The 16,122-nt window shown below is 42.5% G+C and overlaps 1 protein-coding gene across 1 annotated transcript in view; it reads left to right on the top strand.

The window, feature by feature from the left end:
- Positions 1 to 6,880: 6,880 nt before the first annotated feature.
- The window catches only part of galnt18b (UDP-N-acetyl-alpha-D-galactosamine:polypeptide N-acetylgalactosaminyltransferase 18b), a 68,367-nt gene continuing 59,125 nt past the window's right edge, over positions 6,881 to 16,122 (top strand). Inside the window, exon 1 of the mRNA XM_035629164.2 lies at positions 6,881 to 7,588. Coding sequence (XP_035485057.1) covers positions 7,351 to 7,588 — 238 coding nt within the window. The 5' untranslated portion in view covers positions 6,881 to 7,350. The remainder of the gene's footprint in view (positions 7,589 to 16,122) is intronic.

Raw genomic sequence — 16,122 nt, 5'->3', positions numbered from 1 at the left:
AATTGTCCTCTAATTTACACAAATCATCAGCCTCAGTCTATGCGTTAGAGTGTATTCTGAACACGTGTATGTGTGTGATTTCTTCAACTTCTGTCTGGAACAAGGACCATGTTATGGAGATTTGTGGGGGTTCAATCTGCCACAGGTATCGTTGTAAACTGTGTCTGTTGTGTGAAAACAGAAGCAGGCATAGCAACAGTAACTAAGGTCTGCAGGCTTGAGAGGACAGTCACTAAACAATTTAACATCTTTAATTATTGGTGCAATATGTTTTCTAACTGGATCGAGAAGCACTGTTAATATGCGTAGTATTTCACAGTAATAAAATGAGACTGCATAAAAACATTATTAATTAGTTCATTTTAATTTGGTAGATGATTTGTCTCTTGTTGCTGTCAAATGTCTCAGAAAAGTTAAAAGCTAAATCTTTTCACAGCATAATGATGTGACTCGTATTCTGTTGAGCTTTTCACTGGGTATATTTTGATGTCTTTTTTTTATAGGTTATGATGAGGTTGAGCCATCACAGCATAACTTCAAAACAATATGTCCTTGAGTCAGAACATTAATTTTTTTTTCAGTACTCCTTAGAAAGAAGAAAATATATTTAGGATACAGTGGAGCGAAGCTGCCGCTGCATTGTATTTGAAGGCTAATCCTTGACAAAACTGGCCTGCAATCACATCAGTGCTTCGATCCCCCAGCTGCTGTCTATACTTGTTTCTCTGTTTTTTCAGTTCGAGTATGTTTGACCACAAAACAGAAGCCACGATTTTTCTTACTTTTCTAAATCATCTCCAACCTCAATTGACTCTGTCTTGCTTGTGTGGAGTGGTAATTTTCAGATGTAATTTTCAGGGCAACAAACTGAGCTTGTAAAGTCGATTTCCTCTTAAAGCTCAGGTGAGTACACCTACCTCTATCCTTCATCATTCTGCTTAAGTCGACTGCTGCTTCTCCACAAACCCTCTGTCATCATTTCCTGATACATCAGTTAATTTTTCTACATCAGAAAACCCCCTTGAGTGCCTCCATCTTGCATGATTGCTTCACCCCGACAAGGAAGTGAAAGTTAGAACCAGTCCCCTCGCTGGTTTCAACGACCATTTTATGAGCTCGTGTACTCTGTAAATACTTTCCGAAATTGATTCATTACAGCTGTGTACCTACAGGACACTTGTGGCATCTCATTTTTGGTTGTTTCATTTTTGAAGATGATTTGCTGCACTTGACAGGCGGCCTGCGTGGCGCATTATGATAATGCTCAAATGCACAGAGAGATGGGATTCCAAAGATAATTCTTGTATAGAACTTCAAATGAGATTTCAACTGTGACTGCGGCAAGATGAAGTAGGAGGTTTTTCTTTAACCCCCTCTGGATTTGGGTTGACGAGGCAAGACGTGATATCATGAATAATATATTTTGTCCAACATAAACAAAATGAAATCAAAGTTGTTGATTTCATTTTGTCCCCAATAACTCACCTCTGAACAAATATGATTCCACACCACGTGAACTTTACAGACCACCACCACAAAGCATAACTTCAGAGTCAGGTCCTCGCTTACACAAGACTAAAACTATACACTGTGTTTCCAAAAGGAATTATTCATTGCAGGACTGTTAAATTCAGTTGCATTTGGTTGTACAACTACCTGTGATATCATGTTTAACCCTTCATTAAACAGACAGGTAAGGCTATTTCTAAGTCTTGCGCTTTGTTTGCTACCTTGCATTTCACTTGTTTCATCATGTCTTACAGCACTTCATTTTGCCATGTGGATGATTATGATTAGAGAGATCTAGACATGCTTCTCTGTGGGAAGTCCAGTGAGACTGCACTCGCGATGAAGGGCTCTATAAATAAATCAGCTTGAATTTGATGTGATTCTCATCTCACAATCCCTGTGTCCACATCGCAGCTACTTACCTTAATATGTGGGCTTGTTTAAGAGAACAAATATTCAAAACACTAAAGCTTAGATTAAAAAATGATTCCTATCAGCATGTCTGCCCTTCAGCTGTTAACAGTGAAGACCTATAAGATCAGATGAATCTTTATATGTTTTTTTAATGAAACGCAGCAATAAAAGTCAGATGTTAGCCAGACAGAGAGCACCAGTGTAGTCCTCATAGCAAACTCAATCCATCTAATTCTTATGTAAATGTTACATGTGTGAAAATAAATTAAAAGAATAGCAGCATAAACTTTGCAGTTGTCCATGTATGAACACACGAGCTAATCAGAGGGAAGAATTGGAATCGTATCTTTTTTTCCCAGCGACACTGAATCTATATCTGTGAAGTATATGTCTGTGTAGATTACTATGGGAGCATCGGTGCATTCATGTCTATATGTATAGATGTAAAGATACGTCTGTGTGTGTAAGAGTAACTGTAACTGGTTGTGTTTACACCATGATGTAATACAGTCCATATTCAAGCAAACAGCCTCACACTGGACACCAAAGTGATTTAAAATTTAATTCAGTGGGGGTTTTGAATTTGTTTTTGGAAAATTAGATTAATTAGCTTCTTCCAGGCTCCTGTAAAAACAACTAGGAGTGTGCACCGGTCAAACATGAATTAACCGAGGGACATCCCGTGTCTCAGGAGAAATTTCCTTTTTCTTGTAAGCCTGCCACCCACAGAGAGTTCAGAGCGAAGGGCCAGCTCCCTCACTCCATTTGAAGGGTGGATTTGTGTCAGCCATTTCTACTTTTTAATGGGGGGATTGTGAGAAAGTCATGGGGTCAGGCTCAGAGAAGCAGTGCTGGTCTGGGGAAGAGATTCTTTTCCAAGATCTCTGCCTCAATGTGGAAAAAACTTTACTTAAAACAACAACAACAAAAAAAACTTATTCAAAGGCATCATTTCAAAGGGGGGGGGGCTCAAATTCTATGTAAAATTTAGCACAATTATTTACTTATCTTTTCTGTATTGTCGAGGCCTAATTATTACACCTCGCGAGTGTGGTTGGTTGATTAATGTTCGCTGTCTCCACAGCGAGGAACTTCCAGCGCCAGTGTCTTTGCCTCTCATCTCTTTGGACCTCACTGCGATGATTATAGGATAACCCCGTGCACAGTAATTAATCAGTCCAGAAGAAGCCCATCCGCTCAGACTAAATGTGACAGCTGCTTGGCTGGGTGGATCACTCAATGGGAGAATCATAGGTACCTAATACCAACCTCAAAGTGTCCCTGAGGCTGGCTCCGGTTCAAAAGAAATCAATAGAAGTCGCAGTCCTAACACCTGCAGGTGTTTACGTCTTGTCAGTTACAACATGTTGTCTTACCTTGTGAACGGACATTCTTTCACAAGGAGAAGTTTGGGTTATTCAGTGGTGTCCTTGGCAGAGGAGCGGTCAAAAATATAAAGTGAAACCAGAGCCGGGACCGATGACACTCATACATCAAGGTGCACCTCGCCGTTAGTTAGAAAACAAGTTCATCTTCGAATCTGCCCTTCACTATGACCGATATAAGTTTTTCTCATCATAATTCAAATCCACTTTCCACATTGGTGCTCAGCTCAACAATGTGCACATGCTGCAGTCTGAAACGCATCACGCAGGCCATTTGAACTCAGTGACAGAAAATGATCCCAACATTGGATTAGAATAATTGATTAGAATAAATGAAAGTATATACATTTTCCGTAGATGATTAATTGATCATTTCAGCTCTAAGAGGCTAACATAATGCAGAATTACGTCTGACATATAGTCAAGATTTCAAACTTACATGATTGACCTTGACAGTTTGTCCCAACTTTGGGGCTCAAAATCCCACAAATAGTCTATCGACTTTCAGTGGATTCTCTCGGGTTAAGATGAGTTATTAAACGGCCAGAAAGGGAAAAAAACAAGAAAACACTTTTCATCATGTCGATGTAACTAAAAACAGAAAAAGAAAAAAAACCCTTTCAAATTGCAAACCACAAATACTCCCTTTTTTTTCACTGTGGCAGGTCTGTTAGCCGAGATGAATGGGCAGCATGCTCCTGCATTGATCATCTCACTCCCATAAATGGCCGCTGCTGAGCAGACAGGACCAAGGAGCTGCTCAGTCTCGATTATTGAATAGAATATAAAGTAATTATTGTCATTTGATGGTACAAAATACAACAACATTAAGAGTGCAACTCCTCCTTGGTGCGTGAAATTTAAAATGATAGAAGTTTTAAAAAAATGAAGCTTTTCTTTTTTTAAATGGAAGCATATTTCCAAATGGCATTTCAATTTACAGATTTCGCCCCCTGTGTATTGTGCTTAATGATGGAGTTGTATAATGGGAGTCGGCCACAAAGAATATGGTTCAATCGCAATTTGCTCTGAATAGCCAGCGACTGTGGATATTGCTGCAAACAAAAAAGGTTTGTGTGTATTTTCTCTACTTTTTTTTACTTCACAAACATGTTGCAGTCAAAAATAAGTGTTAAAATAATGCCGTTCATGCTAAAATAAATAAATAATCCATGCAATTCATTATTCTTTTCATCATTGACTTTAACGCTTTCCCTCTGGCAGCCTGCTGTGTGGTAGATGTCTGGCAGATTGGATGACAAAAACTGTTATTAGCAAATAATCATCTGGCAAAGATGATACTGGAAAACTGTCAGAACACAATCAAGAAGTCCTGTGGAAATATAGTAAAAAAAAAAGAGAGACCTGACATTCATTCAGATGCGGCTGTTTGTGCAGTGACACAGGATTGTGAGAAAAATAATACAACATTGTGATGTTCATAGGAGGATGATTTGCAAAGAAATGACGAGTCAACCAGCCTCAGAGACACGGGCTGGGAAAAAATGACCAGCTGCTAGATACAGACAAAACCCAGAGACTCTGCTAAACAGAGCACATTGCTCTCTTGCAGATATCAGAATTAGTGCGTGGTATTTTTGAGAGTGAACATGGCGCAAAACCCTCCACACAATGGCTGCATTTTTTATCTTTTTGTCTTTTAGCTGTTTAATGAGCCTCTTTTCTTCTCCGTGACCGCTGCAGAAATAACAAGAACTGAAAAACCATTATTAAAAATGTTCACATGCTCGGGGATTGAAATTCACAGGTTTGGTAGAAAAGGACCAATCTGCTTCAGCAGGTTAAACTGCTGATCCTCGACTTCAGCGCGTCCGCAGTCTTTTCCCTTGGAGCAGTCGTGCTGCAATTAGTCTGCCTGGTATCTTTTTCCTGTTTGGGTCTAATTACAGAGGGATGTGAGACGAGAGGAGAGGAGACGAGAGGAGAGGAGAGGAGACGAGAGGAGAGGAGATGAGAGGACAGGAGACGAGATGAGAGGAGAGGAGACGAGATGAGAGGAGAGGAGACGAGATGAGAGGACAGGAGACGAGATGAGAGGAGAGGAGACGAGATGAGAGGACAGGAGACGAGATGAGAGGAGAGGAGACGAGATGAGAGGAGAGGAGACGAGATGAGAGGACAGGAGACGAGATGAGAGGAGAGGAGATGAGAGGAGAGGAGACGAGATGAGAGGAGAGGAGACGAGATGAGAGGAGAGGAGACGAGATGAGAGGACAGGAGACGAGATGAGAGGAGACGAGACGAGATGAGAGGAGAGGAGACGAGATGAGAGGACAGGAGACGAGATGAGAGGAGAGGAGACGAGATGAGAGGACAGGAGACGAGATGAGAGGAGAGGAGACGAGATGAGAGGAGAGGAGACGAGATGAGAGGAGAGGAGACGAGATGAGACGACAGGAGACGAGATGAGAGGAGAGGAGACGAGATGAGAGGAGAGGAGACGAGAGGAGACGAGATGAGAGGAGAGGAGACGAGAGGGCAGGAGACGAGACGAGAGGAGACGAGATGAGAGGAGACGAGACGAGACGAGATGAGAGGAGACGAGAGGACAGGAGAGGAGACAAGAGGAGACGAGAGGAGATGAGAGGAGAGGAGAGGAGACAAGAGGAGAGGAGACGAGATGAGAGGAGAGGAGACAAGATAAGATGAGACGAGAGGAGAAGAGAGGAGAGGAGACGAGAGGAGAGGAGAGGAGAGGAGAGGAGACGAGATGAGATGAGAGGAGACGAGAGGAGAAGAGAGGAGATGAGATGAGAGGAGAGGAGACAAGATAAGATGAGACGAGAGGAGAGGAGAGGAGAGGAGACGAGATGAGAGGAGAGGAGACAAGATAAGATGAGACGAGAGGAGAGGAGAGGAGAGGAGACGAGATGAGATGAGAGGAGACGAGAGGAGAAGAGAGGAGAGGAGAGGAGAGGAGAGGAGAGGAGAGGAGACGAGAGGAGAAGAGAGGAGAGGAGACGAGATGAGATGAGAGGAGACGAGATGAGAGGAGAGGAGACGAGACGAGATGAGAGGAGAGGAGAGGAGACGAGAGGAGAAGAGAGGAGAGGAGAGGAGACGAGAGGAGACGAGAGGAGACGAGAGGAGAGGAGACGAGATGAGAGGAGATGAGACGAGAGGAGAAGAGAGGAGAGGAGACGAGATGAGATGAGAGGAGACGAGAGGAGAGGAGACGAGACGAGAGGAGAAGAGAGGAGACGAGAGGAGAGGAGACGAGAGGAGAGGAGAGGAGACGAGATGAGAGGAGAGGAGACAAGATAAGATGAGACGAGAGGAGAAGAGAGGAGAGGAGACGAGAGGAGAGGAGACAAGACGAGAGGAGACAAGATGAGAGGAGACGTGGTTTGATCAAGTATTGCAGCATTTTAGGAAGCATCTCATGGCAATATAACTCCAAATGAGCTTTCTAGTCGTTCTTGGGAGTAGCCTATGGAATACTAACAACTCTCAGAGATGTTGCGTCTTAGCTGTCTGTGCGTCTCGCTGCTATAAGGGAATGAGATGAAACTTCAACTGTGCAGTGTCGATCGGATATATAGATGGGTTGTGGTACTTTGTGCCCCGGTCCGTGGAAGAGGTCCGGTCAGATCCACTCCCACGGCGAATCCGTGCGCAGCAGGGACGCGTGCAGCGGGGAGGCTGTCGGCGCTCACCGTCCCTCCCATTGGCTGCAGCAGGATGCTCCGCGTCTCTCTCTCTCTCTCTCTCTCTCTCTCTCTCTCTCTCTCTCTGTGCCCTGGATCCTCACACGCATCCGGGCGCGACGCAGCAGGGTCGCCAGAGCGAAGCTTCACCTGTAGATGTTTGACATCCATGCGCGTTCCGCCGTCGCCAACGAACCGCAGGGCAGCTCCAAAGTGAACGCTCGGCGCTGCGCAAATATCGCAACGCTGCACAGCCGCTGCAATCAACTTCACCATTCCAGTTTCTTCTTCTTCTTCTTCTCCTCCTCCTCCTCCTCCTCCTCGCGGGCGCACGGTGTGACGGGATAGCGCGGGCTGCATGGAGGCATGTCGGCATGGCTTGCACCAGGCGAACCAAAACTTTGGTGTCCACATGCGTGATCCTGAGCGGCATGACCAACATCGTGTGCCTGCTCTACGTCGGATGGGTCACTAACTACATCGCCAACATTTACATCAAAGTGCCGATGCCTTTGCCGGAGAGAAAGTTGGAGGCTGACAAGCGAGGCGACACCGTCCGGATCATGGAGAGGCTCGACCGGCTGGAGAACGTGGTGCACCAGCACATACAAGGTAAAGACTTCCACAGAAGACCAAACTCTCCCCGCATCACTTCGCAGACACCGTGCTGCGCCACGTGGACGTTTCAGTCGGTTAACACCTTTGACCCCACGTGCAAAGTAGTAAAGGTGCGTTTTGCGTCGGAATTGTCCCGTTGTGGATGAAAGCGGATAGAGCAGCAACTTCCCCCCTGTCTGTTAAAGATCAGGTGGGGTCGACCGCGTGATGTAGAGGACAAAGGACAGGGAGATGGATTACACAGTGGCTGCGAGCAAACACATTTGAGAAGGTCGCAGCACATTCAAGAGCTGAATAAGTAGACTGCATTATGAGAATATTTTATTCGCCTACATCTCAATTCATTGTGAAACAGATTTGTGTCTCATTCAGTACATGCTTGTGGCTTCACTGAGGTTCATTTGAATGGTATTGCTGCACATGCTGTGGAGAAGTGCTCCTCATATCTTGTACCACACTCCACCTGAAGATATGAAGCAGAATTATACATCCTTTTTTTGGAGAGCCACAATCCAATGACGTGATAGAGATGCCTGCAGCAGCAGGTTTTTCCCCCGTACCTCCGGATCTGATTGAACTGTGTTTATATATGAACCTGTTAAAACATACACCTCAGGCACAATTTGACTTGAACTTGTTCTTGTACAAGGAATGTCTGGAATTCCCTTTTCCCCCTCAAATTCCTTCTTGCCTTCCCCTCCGCCCCCCATGTACAGTTGCTTCATGCTCGATCACACGCAGTTAATTTGCCTCCACTCTGTGTCTTTAAAGGAGCTATTCTTGTCATCGCGGGAGGTGGGGTCATTTTTGGGCAGATCCTGATTTCAAACGGCACAGCGCTGTTGCCGCAAATGAAATGCAGACTGAAATCTGCACATGCTCGTCTGAGCAGCAGGGCTCCATGCTAAGCTTGGGTAAACATTCCTGCTGGAGGCAGGTCTCCGTTTCACCTTGGCACCCATAGGCCTCTGCGGGGCGGAGCCTTGTTCAGATGCCCCCGGTGACTCCAAAGTACGCGTTTCTAATATTTCTGTGGAACCCCCCGAAAAATCGGCATGCTTTGGTTTTTCTACCTCGGGGAGTCTTCATTTAAAATTGAAGATAACTCTGAAAAGAGATACTTATAATGCTTTTACAATAAATCTCAAAAGGTTGATCTGCCCACGGTCTCAAAGGTCAGTAGGCTAATGTGAGCTTTATTCAAGCAACATTTAGTTAGATAAGTAACATATTTTTGACAGACCACACACTCTGCCTGTCAGCAGATGGATTTTAGGCAGTTTTAAGAGACATAATACAGAATACACTTATTTGCTTCCTTTCTTGTCTCTTCTCATCTAACCCTCTGCCAGAAAGAGAGTGAGAGTGTTTCCCCAAATGTCGATTACTTGCCATAAAAAAACTAGCTTGTCTTTTCATGTCACTGTTAAAAACTAGGACATCCATTCTGTAATTAGTTCATGAAAAGGCATGCATATCAAACATTTTCACTTCTTCTGCACTCACCAGCCATCATTGGTGGCTGCTTTGGGTGTTTGTACTCATTTCAGTTTAGGAACCTGCATGTCTCCAGGCCCCTGATATGAATTGTAGGGACATGACAGGAATCACATTAATACCAGCCGTAAGTCTCTGTGCTTGTCATTTTTAGAGTTTTAGAGCGCAGGGCCATTGTCGACAACAGAGTCAGTTGGGGCTAATGCTGGACGGGACTGTTGATGTCATATTGATGCACATTTTCAAAGATAAAAAAACTAACAAAATAACCTGTCGAGAATGAATCGTATTTCCTGGATTTCCCTGATAATTGCTCTCAACGCTGCAAATAAAGAGCGATGGTCTGAGTCTGTGAGTGGCTGATGGCATCAACAGTCCATGAGCTTTAGGCAGAGCCAGAGAGTCATTAGTGCCCCTTTGACATTCTTTCCTTGTATAAATCATGTTGTGGGACTTGTGCAGAAATATTATATTCTGGCTCTTGCATTCTCTAGTTCTTCACTATGACTTGCACAAAAGATCAACCTAGTCACACAATAGGGTTGTGCAATATAACAATATCATGTGATGATAAAATGAAATGTCTAGCACTTCATTTTATTCTCTATCGTTTATTCCATTATGCCACTAATCCCCGTTTACATATGACATTTTTCCGCGCTCTGAAGACATTTTGTGTTCTTCCACAAAACGTAGATGCAGGCAGGAAATTTGCATGAAGGCAACGCAGAGACATGGAGGAGAGTAAACGTGACAGTGGAGTAAGAGGGGGAGGACCTCGACAAAAGGAGGAGCTCTTACCTAAAAAAAAGGGGGCTACTTTTGTCACATGGACCTGGTTTGTGTATGAAAAGTCTGACACAGGCCCAAAAAAAAGCTCTTTGAAAATGATGCTGCAGACAGATCCCCACAGCAGACTCAAACTATACTAAACACCTACACAAGAACTGTGTCAAGCAGTACAGAGAGAGTCTATGGATGAAAGCCACAAAAGTACAATAGAGTGCTTAGAACAAACCCCAAGCTCAGAGGTTGCAAGAGGCTGCACTCGCTTGGCACATAATCATGAAGGTGGAAGGAGATAAAAGCTGTGAAAACTTAAATCTGCAAAGACGTGGCCTCGACTTCCAAGGTCGAGATAAAAAGTTATGAGTAATAATATGTGTTGCTATCTAGATATTAAATTCCCGTTACCAGGACATGATATTTTAGTGATATCTCACAGTCCTACCACACGGTCACATACTGTACATGATGCACTTAGTTTAAGTGCTGTGGAGGCCGAATCACCACTGGGCAATACTGCATGCGAGACTGAAACATTTACCGCAGCTGAGTCACTGTGGACGGCCGAGCGAGAAGTCTCTGGTGTCATCTTCCCACTCATGGACGGGACAGAAATATTCCGCAACTGAAACTGTGTGATAGAGTGGCTTGTTACCGGGACAAAGCAGCAACATGGCAACGGCATAAAACTGAAGCCTTTCTTGCATTAAGTACAGTCAGCCGAGGAGAATTTATTGGGTAGTTGGTTCGAGCAGGTTCTCACACGTCCACCATGAGGGCTGTTTGCTGCACTCTCTGCTTTATGCTCCAAAAAAGAAATCAGGCAAAAAATTTAGCAGCTGCGTGATATTGCACTAGAGACAGTCTACTGAAAGCTTGGAGGTCAAACCTCAGTATGTTTATGACGGAACTGGAAACTACTTTATGTTTGCCAACTTGTTGCAGAGACTGTAAATTAAGTAATCAAATGTGTTTTTCTAAGCTACTGTACAGCTAAGTTACTGTGCATGTTTTAAAATGCTGAATGATATCTCCATTTCTCTATCAAGGCATAAGTTTATTATCAGAATTCCACATATAGAAAACTGCTATATATATATATATATATATATATATATATATATTAATCTGTCAATGATTCTTAAGATGTCGTTATCAAACCTTTATGACAAAGAAATGTAATTGAGGCTTGATATTTTAGTTTAAGACATAAACTTAAGTCATAAATAACTACAAATTGAAAAATTTTTTTTACAAATACAACCAAATAAATAGAAGTTGAGGAAATCTGAAAATAATGATACTGTCAATAAAGAGTTTTAGCGATAAAAAGCACAACCTAAAGTCTGATGTCAGATGTTTGAATATAACTGTATGGTGTTTGATTTATTATGGTGATGTTTATGAAAATGCAGCTTTATTTGACCTCTGAGGATGATTATTACCAGTTTGCCGTCTGATTGAAAGGCCCTGAGGCCTGTGAGAACTAGTCATTAACACAGTGCTTATTTAGCTGCAAATGATAGTGACAGTTCCCATGATGGCTTTGAGCAAATCCACCAGTCGAGTCAATTGAGAAGCTCCGGAAATCAGCACATCCGCTGATGCTCAGAGGACAGTTATATTGTTATTTTTATCTGATGTGATATTCCAGAGTGACAATGAATACAACGATAGAATAAATGAGTGTTAGAGACAAATGAGAGAGCTGCAAGCGTGTGTGTGCCCGCGTGTGTGTTGGTTTTGTGTGCATGCTTGTGCATGCAGGTTATGGTATGCAGCTCGGTTCCACTCATACCTACTTCCAATGTCTCAGTCCTCAGTCCTTTGGGAGGAATAACTGACAAAACACTGTTTGCATACAGTTTTAAAGGAAGACAACCTTGTTTCTTCCGGGTTAAATACTTTTTTCTGTTAACTTAAGTTTTGAATGATAATATAACACACTTAGATATGAGATGCCTGAGGGGGGGGGGGCTTAGAACCATGAAAAAAAGATTACATGGAGTACAAGTTATCAAGGCAGTATGTATATTGATTCAAATATCTCCAGGGCTGCAGAAACTTGTTCAAATCTCTCCTGGGTTTAATTTACAGACACCAGCTCAATTTGTTGCGTCTTTTTCTATGTAATTGGCCACATGGTGCAGCAAACTTCGGTGCAGTTGCCATGATGCAGATTTATTTAATTATTTTCCTGCAGAATCAGCTTGATAGCTGGTAGAATTATTCATAACAGGTGAAGATGATTTTTATGTAATTTGTTTTCCAGCGTAATAGATGACCGTTTGGTGGGCCTCTTCACGTGCTGCGCTGACAGAGTGTATTTGCCACAAACTTGAAAAGAAATGAGTTGATTAATTGGGTCGCAGTGGCACAATGGAGCCGGGCAGAAGACAAGCAGTCACAACCTGAGTGGCTAATGAAGGTGACTGAGGGGCAGGTTTCCTGGCAGGTGATGAAGGCAGCAGCAGCTGGGGAGTGCTGCTGGAGGGGAGGCAGCGTCTGGAGTCACTCGGATCTGATAGTGACACGCAGACCAGTGCAAAGGTATACTGAGGTGAAGATTCCGCTTTAACCGTTGGGCCTCCCATGCACTAGATGACTTTGAGAAGACGCTGAAAAGACTTTTAAAAGACTTCAGTCTGAACCCCGTCCTAGTGTGTGTGTGCGTGCAATGGTCTGTACAGAAAATATAAGCCAACAAGAAAAAGAGAAGACGCCGCAGAATGTGGAGACGACTGGAATACATGCTGCAACATCGCATGGAGACTCCGGTGAAGCCGCAGTTTCAAAACTAACAGGTAGTTTCTACCAGGTGGTTTTCGAAACCGCAGCTTTCGAGGCTTCACCGGAGTCTCCATGCGAGGTTGCAGCATGTATTCCCCGACCCCTACGCGCTTTTCTGCTTCCCGTTTGGTTCTGGAAAGAGCTCACCTATTGGTTGTAGGCAATGTTCACGTTACCATCTGCGTGAGCGAAGACTAAAACTTACGATAATATCAAACGTGAGAAAAAGACCGACTTAAAACAGCTCAGACCAGCACCTCACACCAAACGATCGAGATGACGGGAGCGCGCCTCAACTCGAGCAAAACTCATCTTATCCTCGACAGTGAAATCGCTTGAAAGTCGTTCGGTGTAAAGCCCGCATTAGTTTAAGAAATCATTCGGATATAGATGACTAGTTTTGGGTTAGGCGGTACGAATTTGGACCAAGCAGGTAGACACGGATTGAGGGGGAAAAGGAGGAACAGGCTTATTGAGATCTTTGCAGAATACTGAGCAGAGGCAGGCCGGGGATTTGGTACACCTGTAAGATCAAATGTAATCCAGAGCAAATATTTACCCATAAATTACACCTCTACAAATATAATGTTCAGTTTGAATTGACACTGTTTGTGATTAAAATTAATGTTTTTATTGAGGTGGTAGAACTGGCCCTGATTAGATATATGTGGTGTTTCTGATATTTTTTTAAATATATTACGAAAGACGATGAGGAATGATTATTTATCACAGATTAAACAGGATGATAAGTGTTGACAAAGATCCGATGGGGAGATATTGTAGTCGAGGGCAGCTGCCCTGAGCAGCAGCTAAAATAAATCCCCCTGTGGAGACCAGACGGTGGTGATGGTGGTTGATGACTCGCTGAGACTGATGAAGGATGGAGGGTGGTGAGGGAGAGGTGGAGGGCGTGCGTAACACAGCACCATGAGGGAACTAAGGCAGGGAGAGAAATCATATTTCAAAAGACAGCAGCAAGATGATAGGCCAACAAGGCCGGTGAGTTGCAGTGCTACTGGATAGATGAGGCCAGCTGATCGCTGATGTGAAGGCCCAGGGAGACTGAGGGTGCATGCGTCAGAAGACGAAAGGCAGGATGAATGGAATTAAACTATGACAGCAGTCTTCTTGACTAAACTGAACTGAGTATTATATAACTACATGGCAACTTTCTGCCTCTTGATTCATTTCATATTCTTTTCCCAAGAAGTTTTAATGGTTTGGTCCAGAATGTGGTGGTGTGACTTGTCTTCGATCAGCCGGATCCTCAACAACCAACTGGATTGCCTGTGATTGTCTTGCACACAGAGCAATCAGTCTAGACTGCTCTCGCCTGTGTCCCGGTGGTGGAACGAGCTAATGCTACCAGGGCAGGGGCGTCTCGCTGTCCGTCTTCAACAACCGCTCGAAGACTCCTCTCTTCCGAGAGCACTTCCTCTTCTAACACCTTTAACACACTAACTGGTGCTTATCGTGCACCTCTTTGTCTGGTCACTTTTGTCTCATTCAACAGATTCAGCACGCAGTGTTTACTTGAGGTCTCCTACTGCCAAATGACGAAATACAAAATCCATTGTTTGATATGCTCACCGTCTTAGTTTAGTGTGTGTTTTTGTGCTTAATTTATCCTGAGGGTAACATACATAAACCATAGTTTAGGGCAATAAATCAAATAGTTGTTGAGTGTGGAGCAAAGTCGTGGACGTCTTGGAGCCATGTTGCTAGTATGAAAAAAAAAAAAAATCAGTCAAAGGATCCCTTTTTTAATTAAAGAATTGTGATGGATATAGGCAATGGATGGTGTATCAGATGTATGTATGTAGATTTGGAAAATAATCTTGTCATTGTTGGCTGGTGGACAAACTACGATAATAATATCTTTTATATGAAGTTTCACTTTATATATATATATATATATATATATATATATATATATATATATATATATATATATATATATATGTCCATATGATACATAGGTACGACACTGGGGACACTATAAAAAATGTAATAGTCTAATCTTTTTAAACATGTTCATGATTTCGTCAGCATACAGTGATTGTGGTTTTCAGTTGAGTTAATATAACTAACTTAAAATGACTTCTTTTGAAAAAGAGAAGCGAGAAGAGGCTCAACTTTTCTCCATACCAGATGCACATAAAATGAATGTAACTTTAGTTTTCTATAAACATTCTGCTATAGATTTATTACGAGACTGATTCATCTCCCAGCACTTGGTGTTTGCACCCTGTTAGCCGCGCTGCAGACGGTGTGAGAGAGCGAGAGTCTGTGGTTAGGAGCTGTAATATAAAACATGGTGATATTCTGGGTGGTAATTCCAATAAATCGAGCAGTTATTGAAATAGAGGGATATAAATGCACTGGAGAGTGTTTGGTAATGAACACAATTAATTATTCTGACTCCAGAGGGCAAAATAATCATGAAGAGAATAAATTAGACATGTAAAAGCCTCTACAATAGTGCCAATTCAAAGGTCATCCCTTGACAATTTCTACTAAATAGATCAGTTCACTATTGCAAATGTGGTTTTTTTTCTTGTTTTTTTTTCCCCCCTCTGGGTTTCTGCAGCCACAACAAAGAATATGAAAAAAACCTTTGAAAGATTGGTATGGCTGTGACTGTATGGAATTTAATTTTACAGCTCAAGTTGAAAACAGGCCATTTATCAGTATATGGTGATATACCGTGATGTGTCGATAAGCACTTCATGGCTTGGAGTTGGTAAAAGTAACACAGTAAATATTCTCAGGGTAGACTTACTGCTGCATTCAATTATTTTTGACCAGTATCAGAATGTCTCCAAAACACAGAAACACATTACTCATGTACTATCAGCTTATCAAATTCTGCTGGCTGACTTCAAATAGCAAATAGCCTATAGGATGGAGTCTTCTTCTGCCAACATGATACAATATAATATAATATAAGATAATATAAAGCACAATACATGTACAGACTGCTTAATGCTCAACGTTGCAACATTGTCTCTTAAAAACTTTTCTTTTCAATTACAGTTATTTACAATATTAAATGCAATTAGTTTTGTTAAACATGATGCTGCCCTCTTAATGTTTTAACAGCGTAACAAAGAAACATCTATATTGAACGCAGCCCTAGCGCAAAATCGGAATATGCAAAACATTCGCAGCCAACATGATATGATTTCTTTCCTGGCAACTAAATGATTCATGTTTTTATGGTTATGGTTACTGAAACCACTTTGGAGAGAAAGATCAAGGTGTTAAGAATAATTTCTGGGGGGAAAAAAAATATGCTCTCTTGAAGCACAAAATGGAAAACCTTCACATTTTAAATATAAAACCATGACGAGAAAAAGGAAGACGATTCAATAAATGCTAAAAAAAAAATCTAAAAGCACATCTGTTCCTTCTCCGTCCTTACAAAATTTGAGAGTGTTCATTTCTTGAAAGAG

The sequence above is a fragment of the Scophthalmus maximus genome, chromosome 4 (genome assembly GCF_022379125.1).
Source record: "Scophthalmus maximus strain ysfricsl-2021 chromosome 4, ASM2237912v1, whole genome shotgun sequence".
NCBI lineage: Eukaryota > Metazoa > Chordata > Actinopteri > Pleuronectiformes > Scophthalmidae > Scophthalmus > Scophthalmus maximus.
This window is presented reverse-complemented; position numbering and strand designations above follow the sequence as displayed.